General features: G+C 43.8%; 2 protein-coding genes across 10 annotated transcripts in view; one reads left to right on the top strand and one right to left on the bottom strand.

The window, feature by feature from the left end:
* The window catches only part of BBS4 (Bardet-Biedl syndrome 4), a 65,115-nt gene extending 51,321 nt beyond the window's left edge, over nucleotides 1-13,794 (top strand). For 5 of the 8 annotated variants that reach the window (XM_074296260.1, XM_074296257.1, XM_074296262.1 and 2 more), the window contains 11 exons: nucleotides 928-981; nucleotides 2,461-2,588; nucleotides 5,257-5,311; nucleotides 6,728-6,796; nucleotides 7,530-7,682; nucleotides 7,764-7,935; nucleotides 8,855-8,924; nucleotides 9,517-9,658; nucleotides 12,256-12,463; nucleotides 12,921-13,092; nucleotides 13,374-13,794. In XM_074296260.1, coding sequence (XP_074152361.1) covers nucleotides 928-981; nucleotides 2,461-2,588; nucleotides 5,257-5,311; nucleotides 6,728-6,796; nucleotides 7,530-7,682; nucleotides 7,764-7,935; nucleotides 8,855-8,924; nucleotides 9,517-9,658; nucleotides 12,256-12,463; nucleotides 12,921-13,054 — 1,185 coding nt within the window. In that variant the 3' untranslated portion in view covers nucleotides 13,055-13,092; nucleotides 13,374-13,794. Of the gene's footprint in view, nucleotides 1-927; nucleotides 982-2,460; nucleotides 2,589-5,256; nucleotides 5,312-6,727; nucleotides 6,797-7,529; nucleotides 7,683-7,763; nucleotides 7,936-8,854; nucleotides 8,925-9,516; nucleotides 9,659-12,255; nucleotides 12,464-12,920; nucleotides 13,093-13,368 lie in introns of all 8 variants that reach the window. The other 3 variants (XM_074296261.1, XM_074296259.1, XM_074296263.1) reach the window with 1 other exon arrangement.
* A 3,182-nt stretch (nucleotides 13,795-16,976) lies between these two features.
* ADPGK (ADP dependent glucokinase) overlaps nucleotides 16,977-19,557 on the bottom strand; it is a 31,674-nt gene continuing 29,093 nt past the window's right edge. The window contains exon 7 of one of the 2 annotated variants that reach the window (XM_074296267.1): nucleotides 16,977-19,537. In XM_074296267.1, the coding sequence (XP_074152368.1) occupies nucleotides 18,986-19,537 (552 nt within the window). In that variant the 3' untranslated portion in view covers nucleotides 16,977-18,985. The remainder of the gene's footprint in view (nucleotides 19,538-19,557) is intronic. The other variant, XM_074296266.1, reaches the window with a different exon arrangement.

Here is a 19,557-nt window from a genome sequence, read left to right as displayed (position 1 = left end):
AATGTGAATCAAAGCATAGTATTTTCATCTTTTTGTTGTTTGTATTTTTTTCTTTCTCATGTTTTTCCCCCTTTTGATATGATTTTTTTTGTGCAGCATGACAAATATGGAAATATATTTAGAAGAATTCCACAAGTTTTCTACATTGGATTGCTTGTGATATTTCTTGGGGAGGGGGAAGAAAGGGAGAGAGGGAGAAAAATTTGGAATACAAGGTTTTGCAAAGATAAGTGTTGAAAACTATCTTTGCATGTATTTGAAAAAACAAATACTATTGATTTTTTTAAAAATATTTTTTGCTACACATAGAGACACTTAGAATAATAAATTTGACTCTAACAAATTTGTTTCTAAAACATTAAGAGTCCTGACCATTTCATTCAAATGCTGGAAATGGTTTTAAAACTGAAGAAGGTGAAATTCTTAACTTTCTCATCCTCTTTATTTTTTTTGTGGTGGTGGTGGGTCAGGTTTACAGCTTAGAACACAGGTTCTTGTCATCATCTCCAACCCAGAGGGCTGGTTTTACTCAAATTCCTATTGGGGTTGTACTTGTCTTAAATTCTGCCAATTAATCCTTTTCCAGGGACACCTTTTAATTCAGTTCTCTCTTCTAATTCTAGTTAGACTTAATTCTAGTTCACTCTTACAAATTCTGCTTTCTTAGAAAATCACTCATTCATCTTGTTTTTGTTCAGAGAATTGGAACTGTTTGTTTCTCATCAAGAACCCCTATTTATAACATTTAATCTGTTAAATGTAAGTGAAAACATTTAAAACCCTTGACTTGAAAAACAGATACAATTTGTGTTTTCAAATTGAGACTTGATTGAGTAAAGATTGTTCATACAAGATGATGTTCTGTTCTGCCCGTTTGCTAGTTGTGAAGGTGTAGCTGATGCTGTTTTTCCCTTCTTTTGTGCACAGGAGATCTGCCATAACTTAGGAGTTTGCTACATGTACCTGAAGCATTTCAACAAGGTAATTTGCACAAACAGGTTTTCTCTGGGCAAGAGATTTCACTGAGGTTGAGTCACCATACTTTGGTCCCATTGCATTGTTGTTTTGGTTCATATGACTTGGCAAAACAAGTTCCTGGGCTTAAAAAGTTTAGGTCTTACTGCTTAGAACTACAGCAGTGAATGTTAGTTTCTAAGTTTCTTCTGCATTTTCTGCCTTTTGCTTTTGTAATTACCTTGTGATTTTCAGTATTTTTTTAAAAGAAAAGACAGATTTGGTGGCTTTTGGGAAGCAGTAGAAATGTGGAGTGTGGCTTTCCCCATTCTGCTGTCTCTTTCTTACTCCTCTAATTGTAAGGTTTACAGCATTAATCTCATATGTTAAAAGTAGATCCTTCAAGTGAATATCTACAAGAACTGTAACTCTTTCACAGCTCACCCTGGTTTAAGCATTATATGGTAGATTTTGATTTTCAGCTTTAAGGAGATCTGATGTCTTAGCATTATATAGGCTTTTTGATGTTCTGATTTAATTTCCCAGAGTAGAGTTTGTATTTCATTGTATATTTAGCCATTAGGATATACTAGATAATGTAAATAAAGAAAACCAAGTTGCCCTGATGTAAGAAGTGGGGTGGCCAGTTGGTGAATGAAAAACACAAAGGAATGAATAGCCAGGGGTAAGGACATGTAGTACCTTTTGTAAAGCAGGACATGGACATAAAAGAAATGATGAAAACTTGGATGACCTGGGGCCTGTGTGAGTATCCTCTTAATGTCAAGAAAATAATAATTCCTTTCTGTCCTTATTTAACATGGCTCTCTCTTTAAAGTACTAGTATTGAAAAGAACTGTAAACTCTCATTCCTTTCTCGCAGGATTATTTTGGTAAGAAATTCTGGCCAGATCTAGTCATTATGGGAGCCTAGTTACTTAGTTTTTAATAGGATGTCAAATTGAGCAAGGTATTGACCAAGGAAAACATGCAAAACTTAACTTTATATAGGAACTCTAAAGTGAAAACTTTCCTCATGTTTTGTATTTTTATTGATACATTGGATTTTGGGGGGCTCTTGTTCATTTCAGCAGCCTCTTTTTGAAACATGCTGAATAAGGCACCTCAGAGAAGTAATTTGTTACAAGTGTGAGGAGAGTTTCAATTAAACCTTGGCAATATCTAGGGCCCCTTGAGCACATGCAAACTTGGATAGTGACTTAAGGGATACTGCATGTGACTGATCAGCCATCATGCCAAATTAGTCATCTTAGAGCAGCTCTCTCAGGTGGCTGGTAACACTAGCTGAACTGCCACAGAGGTGTATCAGGGAACATGTAACAGCCCAGGTGTGACACTGGGTAAATTCTAAGTAAGGCTATTGTTGCAGCAGTATCATTATTAATAATGGAAGTATAGCCCTCAACTAAGTGGTGCAGAGTTGTCCATTTGCCTTTTCTTAGTGACTCACTGACTTGGGTTTGGATTTTTTTTCTTATCATCTAGGCAAAAGACCAGTTGCACAATGCCCTACAGCTCAACAGACATGATTTGACTTACATAATGTTGGGAAAAATTCATCTGCTGGAGGGGGATCTAGAGAAGGCTATTGACATTTATAAGAAGGCAGTGGAGTAAGTATATCCATAGGATTGCAAATTGGAATGAAAGCCCAATGACTTGCTTTTTTGTCCATTGCTCAGGTTGGTTTAGTTGTTGGGATGTCCTGCTTAATGGGGCAGTTTCTGTATTGTCTCCTTAACAGTCTGTCTCATTAAGCCCCCGAATTTCTTCATCCCTGCTTTGTTGTTGACACTGAAGGAGAGATTCAGACTTTCAGGTCTTTGAATTTGAAAAAATGAGTTATTGCCCAAAGCCCTTTCTCTTCCTGAGGAACACCTTGTGGTTCAGTCAGTAAAGCATCTCGGGAATCGAGGGACTACTGTGAGTCTTCCATGTCTGTAATTAACTTGTGTCTGTGTACATGTAAGCCAGGAATACTGTGCCCCCAGGAATGACCAGAGTTGTAGGAGAGGAAGCACAGACACTAACTGACAGGCTTTGGACATGGCCCATAGTACATGCTGTGGTATGCCCTCTGCCTTAGGGCCTTGTACCTCTGTTAGCCACAGACAGTCTGATTCTGTGTGGCCACATAAGCCATCAGTCTAAACCAGTACCAATAGAAAATCACACTATGATGGTTGACGTTAGTGGGTGAACCTTCTTACTTGTGGAATTGACTGGCTGGCTTCCCTGGGCTGCTCCTTGATCTCCTTGGCGGGGTATTAGCTCTGCCAGGTTTCTGCACAGGTTGGTTCTCAGGGCACTTCTTTGCAGGAGGAGCCATCCCAATACGTTTTGGTGTTTGGGGAATTTTATCAGAGCAGAAATGTCTGAGATTTATATTTTCTGCCCTATGTTATCTCCTCTCACCATCTATTCTTTTTTTTTTTTAAGTATTGTCATTTTTATTATATTGACACAACCCTAACCATAAGCACTGAACATTCTTCCAGCTATTTAGGTTGTCTTCATTTCTTTCTTTCTTTTTTTTTTAATGGCTTTTTATTTATGGATATATGCCTGGGTAATTCTACAACATTGACAATTTCCAAACCTTTTGTTCCAATTTTTCCCCTCCCCTCCAGATGGCAGGTTGACCAATACATGTTAAATATGTTAAAGTATAAGTTAAATACAATATATATATATATATATATATATATATATATATATATATATATATATATATATATATATATATATATATATATATATATATACATACATGTCCAAACAGTTATTTTGCTGTTCAAAAATAATCAGATTTTGAAATAGTGTACAATTAACTTGTGAAGGAAATCCAAAATGCAGGTGGATAAAAATAAAGGGATTAGGAATTCTATGTCGTGGTTCATAGCCGTCTCCCAGAGTTCTTTCGCTGAGTGTAGCTGGTTCAGTTCATTACTGCTCTATTGGAACTGATTTGGTTCATCTAATTTTTGAAGAAGGCTATGTCCATCAGAATTGATCATCTCATAGTATTGTTGTTAAAGTATACAACGATCTCTTGGTCCTGCTCATTTCACTAATCATCAGTTCATTAAGTCTCTCCAGGCCTCTCTGAAATCCTCCTGCTGGTCATTTCTTACAGAGCAATAATATTCCACAACATTCATATACCACAATTTATTCAGTCATTCTCCAATTGATGGGCATCCAATTAGTTTCCAGTTTAAACATTCTTGCACATACAGGTCCCTTTCCCTCCTTTAAGATTTCTTTGGGATACAAGCCCAGTAATAACACTGCTGGATCAAAGGGTATGCACAGTTTGATAACTTTTTGAGCATAGTTCCAAATTGCTTTTTAGAATTTTACCATCTATTCTTACCAAAGCGGTGTTTTGTAACTTTTTTATTTACAATTCTGGCCCATCAACAGCCACTTTATTAGAATGGGCATAATAATGTTTACTGAAATCCAGCCTATCCAGAATGGCCCCAGCAAAATTTCAGTTTCACCAAACAACTCCTCCTGCTTGAGGTATTAGATTTTTTCCTATGATCTTGGTGAAGTTCTTGTGGGTAAGTGTGCTGCAAGCTACTATAGCTCCTTGTGGATTGTTACCAGCTCCATTAAGTCACTGAATTTCAGCATTTTAATTCAGTAAGCATTTATTAGGAGCCTGCTATATTCCAGGAACTGCCTAAGTCACTGAGGATAGAAAGGCAGCCCCTTTCCTCAGAGGGCCTGTACAAGGAGTGCACAGACGAGGAAAGAGAATGTCCATTGGCTTGGGGCATTAATGAAGGGCCAAATGAGGGAGCTCCCAAGGGAAGAAGGGCTGAGGAGGGAGAGCTGTGCTGGAAAAAGCCTCAGGGTGGAGATGGGCTGTTACGTGTGAGGAGGGAGGGGAAGCGCTTGGGAGTCTAAGGCCCCCCTTTGTGGTCTGGCCCCCAGGCCCAAGGGAGAGGGCTGACATGCTGGATCTGCTCTGGGCAGCTAGTGGGTCAGGCACCGGGCATCTGGAGTCTGGGCAGCTAATGGGTGGGGCCGCTGAGGAAGAAAGGGCTGAGACCTCTTTAGACATGTGATATGGGAGGTGTCTGGTAGATGTGTTGGGCTCTGATGGAGTCTGCAGCTTCAAAGGGAGGGGACTCCCCACATAGAGAGGCTGGAGTGGAGAGAGAAGTGAGCCCAGGGGCCAGGCTGCCTATGGATGGGGAGAGGGCTCATGATGCTTTGCAGCTAATTGATGAGAATTAATATTGCAAGCCTCACTGGTCTTTGTTACAGGTTCTCCCCAGAAAGTACAGAGCTGCTTACGACCTTAGGACTACTCTATTTACAGGTAATCTCTGCTCTCCTTACTCATGAGCTGATTTAGTCCTTAGGTCCAAAAGTACTTCCTTGAGGCTGTTTGATGTGAGCTTGGCATTCTTCACCAAAGGCCACATGGAACAGGATCATAGTCTTTCATGAGGATTCTTCTGGGGGCCCCCTGACCGTCTGTGTCAGAACAAGCGAGGATGAAAAACTGCCTCGTGAAAAAGTTCGGATGATTCCTGCAGAGCTCCTGCGGCTCAGTTCCTTTTATCAGAAAACGTCAGTGCCAGGGGCTTCTTCTGGGCTGAAGTTTTGAGGAACTGCAACCCAAAGTTAGGACAGGGAAGTCTTCCCTTTCACTGCCCCGCCCAGAAAGCGCAGGCTTTCTGCTCTAGGTCCTGATGGCTCAGTGCAATCCAGCTGGTAACCCTAAGAGATGGAGTCTGGTGACCTTTGTGCCTTGTTTTGTTCTTGTTTTTTTTATCCTTTCATCGAACTGACAAGGACGAGGTCTTCTAAACACTGTGTCCAACACAGAGGGTTGGGGCTGTAGGGAGGGGAACCCTGGACTCTGAGGTCTTTTCCTCTGGTGGCCAAAGATGGAAGGGGCCATGTCTAGCACGGCCTACTCCTGTGGCTGCTTCTGGCCAGGCAGCAGCATTGGCAAAGGGAACATGGCCACAGGGGTTGTTTTCATTTTTTTTTAAAGCTGGTTTACTTCATTGTGACAATGTAGATGTTCCAGCAAACCTAACACAAAGGATGTTCTCTGAACATAACAAAGTGCTCCCACAGAATGGTCCAGGCCTTCATTCACCCTGTTTCATCAATGATCAGTTAATGAAAAGGATCAGTTTGAACTCTGATCTTTGCTACCAACAATACAAGTTTTTGCTTGATCTTCATCATGATCATCACAATGTCTCATTTTAATCAGGTCTTCTCAGATTGTTCTGAACTCCATTACAGTACAATAATATTCTAGTACATTGATATGCCACAATTTATTCTGTGCCCATGACATCACACAACCATATTCTCTGTACAGAACATCTTAGGAAAAAGCTATATATAGAAACCTAGAAGCCACTGGTTTTTATCTCGGGACAGATCTGGCTTTAGCCATGGGAAATCTCATTTGCCCCAAGATGGGTTTGTCAACTTTTTCACTCTCAATCCCTTCTCCTCGCAAGAAATTTTTACATCACCTGGGTAGATAGGCATATAAAATAGGTATACAAACCAAACATTTACTAATAATAAATCATAATTTTGTGACCCCCACATTCAGTTATCAGACCCTCAATGGGGTTCCAAACCACAGTTTAAGAAGCTGGAGTCTAAAGAAGGTCAGAGAAGTTGGGTGCTACTTCCTCGGTCCTAAACGCACCCACAGTTTTCTGTTTCTGATGTCATTTTCTTGTTTTCTTGCCCCCCCAAGCTTGGCATTTACCAGAAGGCATTTGAACATCTTGGAAATGCGCTGACTTTTGACCCTACCAACTACAAGGTATCAAAGGATGTAGCACAAGGGGGATGTCACCACCTGTCCCACATGATGGAGTCCAGTGCTGATCCAGCAGGAGTCCTGGAGCTTGGGGAGCGATGGGGCTGGGGCGTCTGTGGGGATGTGTTAATGAGTGAGGAGGTAAAAGAATGGATGGGTGGGTGACACAGAGGGCATGTCAGGACGACCCTACAAGGAGGTCACATACGGAGGACAGGCCTTGGGCAGCCTGATGGAAGATAGAACTGGTGTGTCACATTAGGTGAAGGGAAATTAGTTCCTGGTTGTCATTCCTGCTTATTGTTTCTTCAGTCAAATAAAAAGCATTTAAGTGCCTACTAAAGTAAACTATGTGTAAATCCATATAGGACATGCAAAGTTCTGCCTCTTAAGGCCTTAACTTGTTGACTCTGGGCCTCCCAAAAATACTCCAGTGGGATGGGTTCTTCTTACAGGGGAAGATGCATTGACCAGAGTTGACAAAAGCTAGTATTAATCTGAGGAAAGGGAGATAGGACTCCCCGTGCTTCTCATGCTTTAACCTTTGCTTCAGTGTCTTTAATGAACAGTCTGGTCCCTGTGGGAATTTGGAACAGGGCGAGGCTTGAAGTTTGGAAGTTAGCTGGGCAGCTCCTATCCCCTTGGTGAAGCTGGGAAGGAGCAGCTTTTCCTGTAGGCTGCAGGCTGGAGGACTGGCTTGGCTAAACAATGACAGAGATTCCTCATGGACTTTTAGGCCATCTTAGCAGCCGGCAGCATGATGCAGACTCACGGCGACTTTGATGTTGCGCTCACCAAGTACAGAGTCGTGGCCTATTCTGTGCCAGAAAGCCCCCCGCTGTGGAACAACATTGGAATGTGCTTCTTTGGCAAGAAGAAATACGTGGCAGTGAGTGTCTCCCCTTCTTCCTCCCCTGATGTGGTACTCCAGGAACTCCTCATGTTCCCATCACGCTTCTCTTCTCTGCAGGCGATCAGCTGCTTAAAAAGAGCTAACTATTTGGCTCCGTTTGACTGGAAGATCCTGTACAACCTGGGGCTCGTCCACCTGACTATGCAGCAGTACGCCTCGGCCTTCCACTTCCTCAGCGCTGCTATCAACTTCCAGCCCAAGATGGGCGAGCTCTACATGCTCCTGGCAAGTAGGTGATGTCCCAAGGCCTAGTCAGGGGGACCCTGTCTGGTGGAAAGGAATGGCTGCAGCCCTCTGCCCATTGCAGCTGCCCCTTCCCACTGCTGAGTGTCAAAACATTGAGGGAGAAATGGCCACATGGGAGGGAGGCAATGTTGTCTGCTCAAGCTGGCCCTTGGTCTCCCAAACATTACCAGAAGGTCATCCCTACCTCAGATCTGCTTCTGGGCTCCATGACAACAGCCACATGCAGTTCTAGCTTCCAGAGGCAGAGGGAAGGCAGAGTCAGTCTTGGAATCACCAAGGCCCCGGTCCAAGAAGTTCAGCTCTTAACAGAAGTTAGAGGGTGTGAAGGGCCCGCATGGGAAGAAGGGCCCGAAGTGGGCTGTTTTGTTCAGCACTCAAATTCAGACAGGAACTGATAGGTAGGAATGTCAGGGGAGCAGATTTCAGCTTAATACAAGAAGAAACTTGAGGAAAATTAGAGGCAATCCAAAGTTAATAGGTGGGGAGGTCTTTATCAGTGGGAATGTTATAGAAGAGGCTCCTGATTGTCGCATCCCTTGGTTGGATCTGGGATTCTGTTGAGATTCTTCTTGACATAGTTCTGGGATGAGATTTAAGTCTAGGGCCATAAGCCCAATGTTGGCACTCACTCGCTGTCCATCTGTAAGCCAGTTGCTTAACATCTCAGGACATTAGTTAACGTGTCTGTAAAGAGGGGAGAGGAAGCCCTGATAGAGGACTGGCTTCAAATCCTGCTTCCGTTGGCCTCCTCGCCTGCTGCCCCAACCCCCCCTGAGCTGCAGCAAGGACAGGGGCCATTGGAGGATCAGGAGCCCACAGGCCCAAGTCAGATCTTGTTCAAATCCATTTTTCCCAGAGTTCCCTTGCTGGTTGCAGCCACTTCTTTCTTTTCTGTGCTACAGTTGCTTTGACCAACCTGGAAGATACTGAGAATGCTAGTCGAGCCTACGCAGAAGCAGTTGCCCTTGATCAGTGAGTTGGGGGATTCTTGGTCTGCTGCTACCTTGCCCTTCTGTCAGTCTGAGGGAGGATGGCCCACTCCCTGGGGCTGGTCCATTGTGCTGCCCGATCTTGGCTGTGTCTGGACTGCCTCTGGACCCCTTGGACAGTGAAGGACCCCCAGGGTCCCCAGGAAGAGTCAAAGTGGGAGCTGGATTTACAGCTTGCCCTCAGCATGGCAGAAATCCACAACAGGACTCCTCCTTGGGATACGTTTCCAATGGCATCCTTAGCCATACAGCAGCCAAAGACTTTGGGCTGTGACCTTGGCCCCTGCAGCTCTTGGGTCAGGCCCTGGCAACACGAGGGCAATGTAGCCCCCAGTCAGTCCAGCATGAAGGGTGAAGGGGGTGATTTGCCCAAATCCTTTCTTCTTGTTATGCATCCTGGCAGTTTTCTTACAATTGGAAGAGAAGGGAAGCATTCTGCTGGGGATAGAACTCGGAGGGCCAGCGCCAGGGTCCAACACTGGCTCTCGGGCAGGGCTGTGGGGATGCTACAGGGTGCTCAGATGACTGGTTCTTTGCAAGGTCACAGTGCATCTATTTCTATCTGCCGCTCCCAGGTCTAATCCTCTGGTAAATTTGAATTATGCCGTGCTGCTGTATAATCAGGGAGAGAAGAGGAGGGCTCTGGCCCAATACCAGGAGATGGAGAAGAAAGTTACCCTGCTAAAGGGGACCAGTTCTTTGGATTTTGACCCTGAGGTATGTCTGACTGCCCCCGAGGGCACAGGTCACTCCAAGTAAAGAGCGCTGAGCAGAAGGCTTTGTCTTTAACAACTAGGCTTGCTCAGTAATCCTGTTCGCAAGATCTGTGTCTGAGCAAATCCCAAAATGGTTAGTACTGTGCAGGATGGAACTTTTAAAAAACAAAATTTTATTGGTACCTTTTGTTTTTATAGTTGTATGCATATTTCTGTGTGTCCCTCAAAAAAGAAAAAAAGTGGACATTGCAAGTAGATGATGCTCCTTATCCACAGTCCCTTTCTGCAAAGGAGATGATGAAGTTGAAGGCCATAATTTTCTCTCTTTATTTGAAGGCTGAAATTTTCATTCATTTTAGGGTATGCCTCAACATGTCCTAACTGGAACTCATTTTCTTTCCCCCAGAATCCACCTGTCTTCAGAGCTCCCCTCTCTGTTGATGATACATCCTCCCCCCACAGACATCCAGACTCACCACCTCAGGGCCATTCCCACATGGCCACTTGCCCATTTCTGTCATGGAGCCCTCCAAATCTGTTTGGCCTTTGCTCTTTTATCCCAAGGCCTCCAACCCCACATCCACTTCGCTTCTCTGACTACTGTAGCAGTCCCCGATGGGTTCCTCGTCTGAGTGTGTGATCCACGATGCTGCCAAAGGGATTTCTAGAAGTACAGATCTGACCCTTGCACCCTCCTCCCTAATCAAGGAACCAATGGCTCCGTTATCCTTGGGATGAAATAGTCCCTTCTGGTGCTTCTCCACATCCCGGCCTGAGTGTCCCCCCTTCACTCATGTTGGGTGTCCAGCTTGTCCCTCCAGCAGCTGCTCCTGTGCAGCTCCTCCCACTCCTCCCTGAGCCCTACCTACTATGTCCTGTTTCCCCTGGTCCTAGGAGCTTGTTCATTCCTATTAGAATGCACATTTCTTAAAGACAGGGATGCTTTAGTTTTTTCTTGCTTTTATCCCCAGGGCCTGGCACATAGTAGGTGTGCAATAAATGCTTGTTGATTGAGATCCTGGGGTTTAGTGCCTCTCAGGTCCTTTCCAGCAGAAACTCAGAACTCGCCTTCCTCACTCATTTTCTGCATTTTTCTTCCTATCTCAGAATAGAGACTTATCCTTAGCTTCTGAAGGAAAGGGAATAAGAATTTATTAAGTACCAGCTATATGCACCAGGCATCGAGCTAATCGCTTTCTAAGTATTATCCCATTTGATCCTCTCCACAACCAGAGAGGTAGGTATTATGATCCCCATTTTACAGATGAGAAAACTAGGGCAGACAGTCTTGCCCAAGGTCACTCAGCTAGGAAACACCTGCTGCCAAGGTAGAGTATCCTTGTGGCGCTCTGTTCCCTCCCTCTGGAACTTCATTTAAACAACCCTGGACTTAAAAGTCACCTTTAACCCTTGGCACGCTGACACTTCTCGGTCAAACTTGTTTAAGTAATTCTACTTCAGCACTTTCTCTTCCCTCAGCACTCATTATCAGTGGTCTGCCCTCCCCCGCAAGCTGCTGGGGCAATCTCTGACAGCAGGGCTCACACTTATGATGTTGGAGCAAGTTCTTGGTTGTTCTTTCCTTTCCCCCAATCCGGTCACCCCCCTTGCAGAGGCTATCAGGTTGGGTCTCAGGATCTTGTCTTTGCTTCCATTTTGTTCTCTGGCAGCTTCTTTCCCTCCCATGATGTCAGCCGCTCCCTTTGTAGATCATCACCTAGACCACGTGTCAGGTTCTCTCACATATTTGGAAAAATAAAACATTGACCAAAAACTTTATCTACTTCCACATCGCAGCTGCACTTCAAATTGAATGTGTCCAAAATCTCCTGTAGTGTTAACCTTCATTCCTTCTTCCCCATTCCCATTCTTGCATTGCCTCTACTTTTTCTTTCTTCTTAACCCCCCTGAAAAGTTGTCTTCTCAATTTGCCCAATGCCATCACTCCTGGGATACTCTTTTTCTCTTTGGGATCATTTTCATAGCTTTGGAACTGATCTACCTATCCTCTTTGTCCTTCCCCATCACTACCATATGAGGCTTCCTGAGTTAATAGAACTTAACTGGGTCATTTCTGTGTTCAAGGCTCTTCAGTGGCACATGAGCCTCTAGTTCCAGTCCTCAGCCAGGCCCTTGTCCTGATTTTGTACTAGAGTACTGGTCTCCACGTCCCATGATCCAGCAAACTACATGGACATGTTTCATGTGTGCCTCCCCCTTGAAATCTTGCCATCTTTTAAACCAAGTCAAGTAGTGTCTCTGTGGAGTTTTCAGTAATCTGTTCCTCCTCAGCTTGAATGAGTTTTTCTGTGCTTGTCTTAAGCAATTACTATGTACCATTTTATTTGATTTGGGGTTATTTGTTTGTGCTAGCCTTCTCCCTGATTTCACCAAGAAATAAAAGGCACCTTTGAGGTTTTGCTTTTCTTTCATGAGGTATAATAAATCTCTGTACAAGGCATTTCCAGCCCTACTCTTGTTAGTCCTTCTCTTGCAAAATTCCAGTCTGAGTTTAGAGTCCTTTTGGGGCCAGTAAGATAAAATGGCCAAGTCACATGATCTTGAAATTGTTTTTTTCCTCCCCTTTGGATGGACAAGATGGTGGAGATGGCTCAGAAAATGGGTGCAGCTCTACAAGTTGGAGAAGCACTAGTTTGGACTAAACCAGCTAAAGATCCCAAATCAAAGCATCGAACAACTTCCAACAGATCATCCAATTTCCAACAGCCCTTGGGTACCAACCAAGCTCTAGGGCAAGCCATGTCTTCAGCAGCTGGCTATGGGAAAACCATACAGCTTCCTACAGGTGAGTATTTCTGCAGGATTCTGGTGACTTTATTATTTTTGTAGATGTTTTTAAACTAGTGCTTTCCAAAAGTCTATCATCAGACCAACAAATCGGCACTTGATTCTTTAGGCAAATCTTAAAGAAGGCTCAGATATAGACTTCCAGTCATTGGTGGATAATTGGTGTCTTGGATCTGTAGCCAGTTTGGAAACCCTGGGAAAATGGCTCATTTGTGTCAGTGCCCTGACACAACCTAACTCCATCCAACCAGGCCAAGGAGCTTTTCAGCTTCTGCATATTTAATTAAAACTTTTCCTTATGACATGGAAACAGAATACTTTTGTCCTGCTGAAAGTTTCAAAATTCTCATTTGGAATCTCCCAATAGCTTCACTTCTTTCTACTAATTGTTCAGGATTAACAGATCCTTAGAGTTGGGAACTGAGAACTGGAATTGTATCTCCTCAACTAACTAGGTGCTGGAGGATCATCTCAGCTTTCAAAGCCTCCTTCCCTCCCTCTGGAGCCAGAGATAGATCCAGCCGAAGCGATAAGGTCTGAGGTCCAAGAACAAGGAGAAATGCAGAAAGGCAGCCTGGCCCCAGAATAAAGATGTCTCCTTGGGAAGAATGGGGAGGATTTGGAAAGGTAACGGTATACCCACATGGCTTTTGGTTGGCAGAGGGCCAGGTCTGGGTACAGCTCGTAATCAGGGTCAGGGTGTGGGTCTCCCAGCTTCCCTTCCCTGTTAAACCTCAGGCCCAAGCATGACCCTCGAGCCTGATGCCCATCTGAGGAGTCCTTTGGAGCTCAGACTAAGGGTGGTCGGAAGGGGAGAGGGTTCGTGGGCCCTCGTAGCCCAGCTAAAGTCTATGAGCCAGCATGCTGGTAGGCACTCTTACTGTCTGGTTGTTTTGGGTACAGAGCAGAAGGGGCACAGCCACAGCAGATCGGTGCCTTCCGGTGACAATCTTCATCTACAGGCCTGACTCACTGCGTTTCGAAGGCAATTCTCAGAGCCTGAGGCTGTGCACTGTAGCAACCACTTGATTTCTGGGCAGCTGTTAGAATAGCTGTCTTCAGGCCCAGCTTAGCAAGTGTCCCAGCCTCACCTGCTCCAGGGGGAACCTGGAACATGGCTCTGAGCTCAGCTCAGCTGCTTAAATGGTCAGAGTCTGGAGCTTAGAGCACATGGTCCCTGGCTACTGAATCAGCAGTTGCAGCTCTTGCTGGATGAAAAGGAAGAGCTGCTCTAAGGTTTTTTTTTTTTTGTTTTTTGTTTTTTTTAAGGCAATCACTGACTACCATCTATTTGTATGTTCTTTATAGAATAAAGATTATGTATTGTCACTTGTTTCTCTGATGTCATTTTCCTTTGGTTAGCAACCTCCTCCTTGCTCACCTGGTTGGAAATATATTAGTAAAACATTTGAAAGGTTCTTGTTCATTTGTTCTTATTTAGGAAATTCAGTTTTAGTTTGTAAACTGAGCCTTTATACATTTTATATCTTAAATGTCAACTTCAACTGCAGCTAGGAAGGACCTTATCATCAGGATATGAGGCAGGCTGATCTCCAAAGAAGTTACCTGCGGAAGCTGGGAACTCTTGTTCTTAAAGAAAGAACCAAGGGAGGAGGGATTGGAAGCAATTTTCTTTTTTTCATTTTGGGGCAGGGGGAGGGAAGAGGGCAGAGGCACTTCCAGGAGCCCCAGCACAAAAAGCCTTTCCAAAACTCAGCCCTGCCTGGTGAATTGGACACAAATAGCATAAATTGGATTTCTCGAGCCAACTATTTAGTGCCATTCTCAGGTCAGCAGCAGTTTTGAAATTGGTTACATCTATCAATCACATCCAATTTCATGTAAAAATTTTTTAAAAACTGAGCGGCTGCTAGAAGGCACAGTAGATAGAGCACCAGCCCTGAAGTCATGAGGATCTGAATTCAAATCTGGCCGCACATTTTATACTTTCTAGCTGTGTGACCCTGGGCAAATCACTTAACTCCAACTGCCTCACCTTCAAAAATAACAAACTCCATTGGACAGTCATTTGCAAATGGATCTGTACTTTAGGCATGGATATATCAGGATTTTTTTTCTCAGAAGTACTATATAAGTAAATTAAAACTAATGTTTTATTACAAGTAATATTCCAAGAAAGGAAGAACATGGGGGGGGGGCGCAAAATGACTTCAATAAAATAAGGCAACAGCAACACTTTAAAAACTCACCACTTTGATCACAGCTGAATGTCACACTGACTGCTCTTCCTCTGCTTTAAGTGCAGAATGTCCTTAATGCTGCTTTAAATCAAATAAGCCCCTCCTTTTTACATCATACACAAGAAATAACACAAGGTTTAAGTTTAACTGGGATTATTGAGTCACAGGAGCTTTAGCAGTTTTGGTAGGTGTGTGTCCACCCCAGCTTCACGACGCCAGGTTGGCCTCTACCTACCGTTCCTGCACCCCTGGCCAAAGTGAACACATTGATACAATGGATTTTACTAAGTAAAACTCCATAGTGCTGCCACAAGTATCTATGATTTGTTTCTGAATTTGTCATCCCATTGAAGATCAGGCTGATGTTCGATAGGTGGCTATGCCATTCAGGGGTGATACCTTTGGGTTGTGGCATTGAAAAATGCATGAATCTAAACAAACCAAACCTGCCTGAATGGGCTTGAATAAAACTATAACAAAACAAATGCACGAATGCATTGAGCACTGGCAACTTTGCAACTACCCCCTCGAAAACCAGAGGCAGCAATGGAGTGGCAAGAAAAACTGCTTTTCTACAAGGAGCCCGTCTTCAGATTTTAAAACCTAGCTTCCAATGCTAGCTTTAATAAGGGTTAATTTTGTGGTTTATGTTTCTCTTCTGCTTGGATACGACACCAATGGACTTAAATCCTCATCTGCTAATTGATTTGGGGGTGGATGGATAGACTCAGTTTCTAAGACTGTGATTCAATGGGCTCATGTTATTGTTAAAAAAAAAAATTGCATCTTTACCTGTAGCAATAAAAAATCTATATGGATTTTGATGAAACACAACTGCCATCTCCATATACCTTCTTCCCTAAAGATTTAGGGTAAAACAGAGCTTAGGAACCATGTCTTAATGATCTTAACTTCTGCACCTTACACACTACAGATGCTCAATAAGAGAAATACTATTGTACTTCCAGGCTGGCAGCTTGACAAAGAAACATGGATAATCTTAATGTAGCTGGTATTAACATCCACCAGAGAACCAAATGCCTAACTATTGCAAACCTAACCTGGTTTAGCAAAACTTACCCACGTTTCCCGGTGCCTGCTTTGGCAAATCCTGCTGTGGAACATCAAACTTTCTGACTTGTAAACACTGATTCCTACCCAAACCACTACAAACTTTAAAATGCAAGTCAGAAATTTGTTTCAGATTCCACTCGGTTGCTCTTAGTTTGGCTCTGGCTGTGTGGTAAGGAGGAAGCCCCCAAGTCATCAATGATAAGTGGTTCAACTATGCAAACTCAAAACAAAATGGTGTCCAAGCAGCAGCACCCCAAGATCACACTGGCTATTCCAAAAGGTCATCCTTTAAATGGAATCAAAATCCCAACCCCTCATGTAATTACTACTGAATGACTGGTTATTCACTCATTTTAAACAGTTCTAAACATATCTTGAAAATTGTCAGTAATCTCGTTCCTGAAAACTGTCTAGGTCATTAATAATGATCACATCCGACACCCAAGGTCCCTTAGTTCTCAAGACAAAGGACTTCTTTGGGTGCCTCCTTAAGAAACAAAACTTTTTTTCTTTTTAAATAATCCAAATAAATACTGAGCAAAGAAAACAGACAGCTTTACAGGGAGTGCCAGGATAAAAGAAACTGAACTAGAGTTCTGTCAGAATACAATTTCTATCTTGTTCTAATATCTGAACCACTGCTGCTAGTCACTTCCCAACCCAAAGTTGGCAAAGTGGAAAATATGGGGAAGGTGGTAGTAAGTACTGTTGTAAAGTTAAGATTGTTGAAACTTGGCAAACATTGTTGGCTCTGAAGCAGATGCTCTTAACTGGAGGTCTGTGAAGTTTTTAAAATGCTGATAACTATTTCACTTAAAATCCTATCCAGTTAATTTTATGACTTTTAGAACATGACTCTAAGGTTTGGTTCACAGGCTTCATCAGACTTAGGACACTGACCCTTTGCTTGCCACAATGTCTGTAGGCAGCAAGTAAGGAAGCCTGGTTCTCTTCCCAGTTATATTTTCATAGGCTGTTAATTCTAGCACATCCCACGAGCTGGTTTTATACTTTTTCAAGTCTGGCCTTTAAATAGGGTAGCTACAAATTTTCCAAGCTGCCCCAGGAAGGCAGGCCCATATTGGTGTTTAAGTCCCTACAGGGGTATGTCCATGTCCTGGTCACTATCATCCCATCTATTAGTGTTCAGATAAAAAAGAAATAGCTGAAGATTTTGGGAGAGCCCATTCAAACACAGCAGCACAACTCTGTAAGAAAAGCTCCAGAAAACATCCATGCAGAAAACAGTTGGTTTATTTTAGATGCCCCCTTTCCTTCCCTTTCTTGGAAGACTGTAATGATCTCTCCAAGTTAAAACTTGTAAATGAGTTAGTCCAGTTGTTGTTGAACAAATGAGCTCACTCTACCTCAACTAATGAAAACAAATGGCATACTGGTAGGCTGGGACTGGATCAGCCAAAGCTAGGGAGGTGACAGGGGAGGAGGGAGGTAAGGACAAGGGCTGGTAACAGCTGGGTCTTCATCAGCACCATGTGCTTCTCACCGTGTACTGCAGAACTCCCCAAGAGAAATTCCTCCAGCCCCACTCCTCCCCAACTCTAAATTAGTTCTTCAGTCTGGATTCTGATGCAGGAGCAAGTCCTGGGCTGAGAGCCCCGGGCAAATGCCAGCGAGTCTGTAAGGAAAGAAATCATCCTAGGGACCTGAAGCTCCTGAAGGGATATGCTCCCATGACATGCTGGCAAGTGATTAAAAGTTAACATCAAACAAAAGACTGCTGGGGGCCTGCTTCAAAAGCTTCCCTGCGGCTTTATTTTTGGCTCTGCTGTAGTGGCGAAGAACAAAAGGCCAGAGATCCACTGAGAGATGGGAATGCCCAAGGGTCACTGTAGCCCTGCATCTGCTTCCTCCTCATGCCGCTCCGCTCCCCTCCACCTGGACACGTCCCATGACATCCATGGCTTGTGAAAGGCTGGGCTTCATCCAATTCAGACACACTATAAAGGATAATGTAACATAACACAAGGCCGGGGGAGGGGAGAGGAGGTAACAGATATCCAAGATGGGGGACAACCTAATTCACATTTCCAGGTAGAAGTGAATTTATATTTTACCTGCATTCCTGTAACACATAGCCACTTCCTATTGTTTCCCAAAACAGAAACAGAAAAAGTTCTTATCTTGAGGGAAATGAAGTGTAAATTGTTTAAAAAAAATTTTAAAACACACAAAAAATTTCCTTATGTTATAAAAATAAATACATAATGTAACTTGTGGTAAATCATCTTTCATAATCCTGGTGATGTAAAACTTAGGTGCTCTTCTTGCAGCATCTGATGAGGTCAACTTGCACCTTTTAACGGAATAAGTTTGTGTCACATGATCGAGAAAAGCAATCTATTGTGGACAGGGAAGCAAATTCCAGTTGCACAAAGGAGAAGGAGAGTAATCAAAGGTCAGATTTCCCATTGCAATAACTTAGTCTTAAGTTGGAAAGGCCAAGCATAAGTGTACAAATGCTCTGATCTCACTAAGCAATCCCACGCACCGAGGCAGCCCTTGTAGTCATCGAAGGAGAGGAAGGGAGGAGGGCATCTTCCCTTCCCCCCATGATGACACAAAGCCAGCCCACCAAAGCTTCAAGGGCCCGGGGCATGTGTCTCCAACTTGCTTGTATCTAAACACAGCAGGCCCCCACTTTCTTCCTATTTTGCTGGAGCAAAAGGTTAAGAGTTCTTCTTGTTGAATGTTTTGATCATCAAAATGAATGGAAGTTTTGCTCCAGCCACTGAGCAATGAACTACTTCCTAGGAGCTGATTCAAGGGCCTTTGACTAGGCTGAAGAAGGCAGGAGCAAAGGCTGAGCAGCGTGCTCTTCAGGACTGGCTGAGGAGGGAAACCCTCCTTCCAACTATCAAGGCTCTCAATTATGCTGAGTTGGATTAAATGAACAACCAGTGACCTTCTGCACAAAAGGGGGATTTCTTCCCTGCAATGTTTGCACGCGCACACATACACACACACATACACACACACACACACACACACACACACACTCCAGTCTTACCATTAAAGAGCTAAAATTCCTTGATTAAAATCTGAAATGCTTCATGTGTCATTGCCAATAGGCTGGAATGTGTTGATAGTTATTTCTTTGGCTATCGTCCAATTAGACCTAGAACTTCCTTAAACATCCTAAATTCTGTTTCTTATACCATCTATTGATCTGAAATTCTCAAGCCATTTATAATTCCTCAGAGGCCCCAAACCTGCCCCTGTTCACATCAATGAGGGTATACTTCAGAATAGAATAGTCCTTCTGCTGAAATGGCATCCCCGAGGCCCACAGTTCGGATGGGATCCTTACAAACCAGGACAGGGGTGAAGTGAAAAGAGATTCCCTCTCGGTGCCACTCAACCACTGGCTCATCTGGATTGATAGACACCTTGGAGCCTGCCTCTGAATGGGAAGTCAGAAACTCTAGGGGAGCTTTGAGGGACACCCGGCTGGCATCGATCGTTTCTGACCCACAGGCCTGCGTTCCTGCTACCCGAGCTCCTGCAGCCACAGAGGCAAGCTGGTTCCCCCAGTGCCCATCCACGGTGGCCAAGATGTGGTAAGCTAGAGTGTGGAAATGGATCCGTGTGAGATCCGACGCTCTCTCTTGACTCCTGCCATGCTCCTTCAAGATCCAGAAGAGAATGTCACTGACCACCCCCACATCAGGGACGCCACTCCACGCCAGCAGAGATGAGTGAGGACCCGACGCTGACTGGCTAAGGAAGAGCAGCTCCTGTTCATTCAATCCAAGGGAATTCACCAGAGGGAAAACCTGCTAACAAAACAGAATGATAG

This window comes from Sminthopsis crassicaudata, chromosome 2, assembly GCF_048593235.1.
Source record: "Sminthopsis crassicaudata isolate SCR6 chromosome 2, ASM4859323v1, whole genome shotgun sequence".
Lineage (NCBI taxonomy): Eukaryota > Metazoa > Chordata > Mammalia > Dasyuromorphia > Dasyuridae > Sminthopsis > Sminthopsis crassicaudata.
This window is presented reverse-complemented; position numbering and strand designations above follow the sequence as displayed.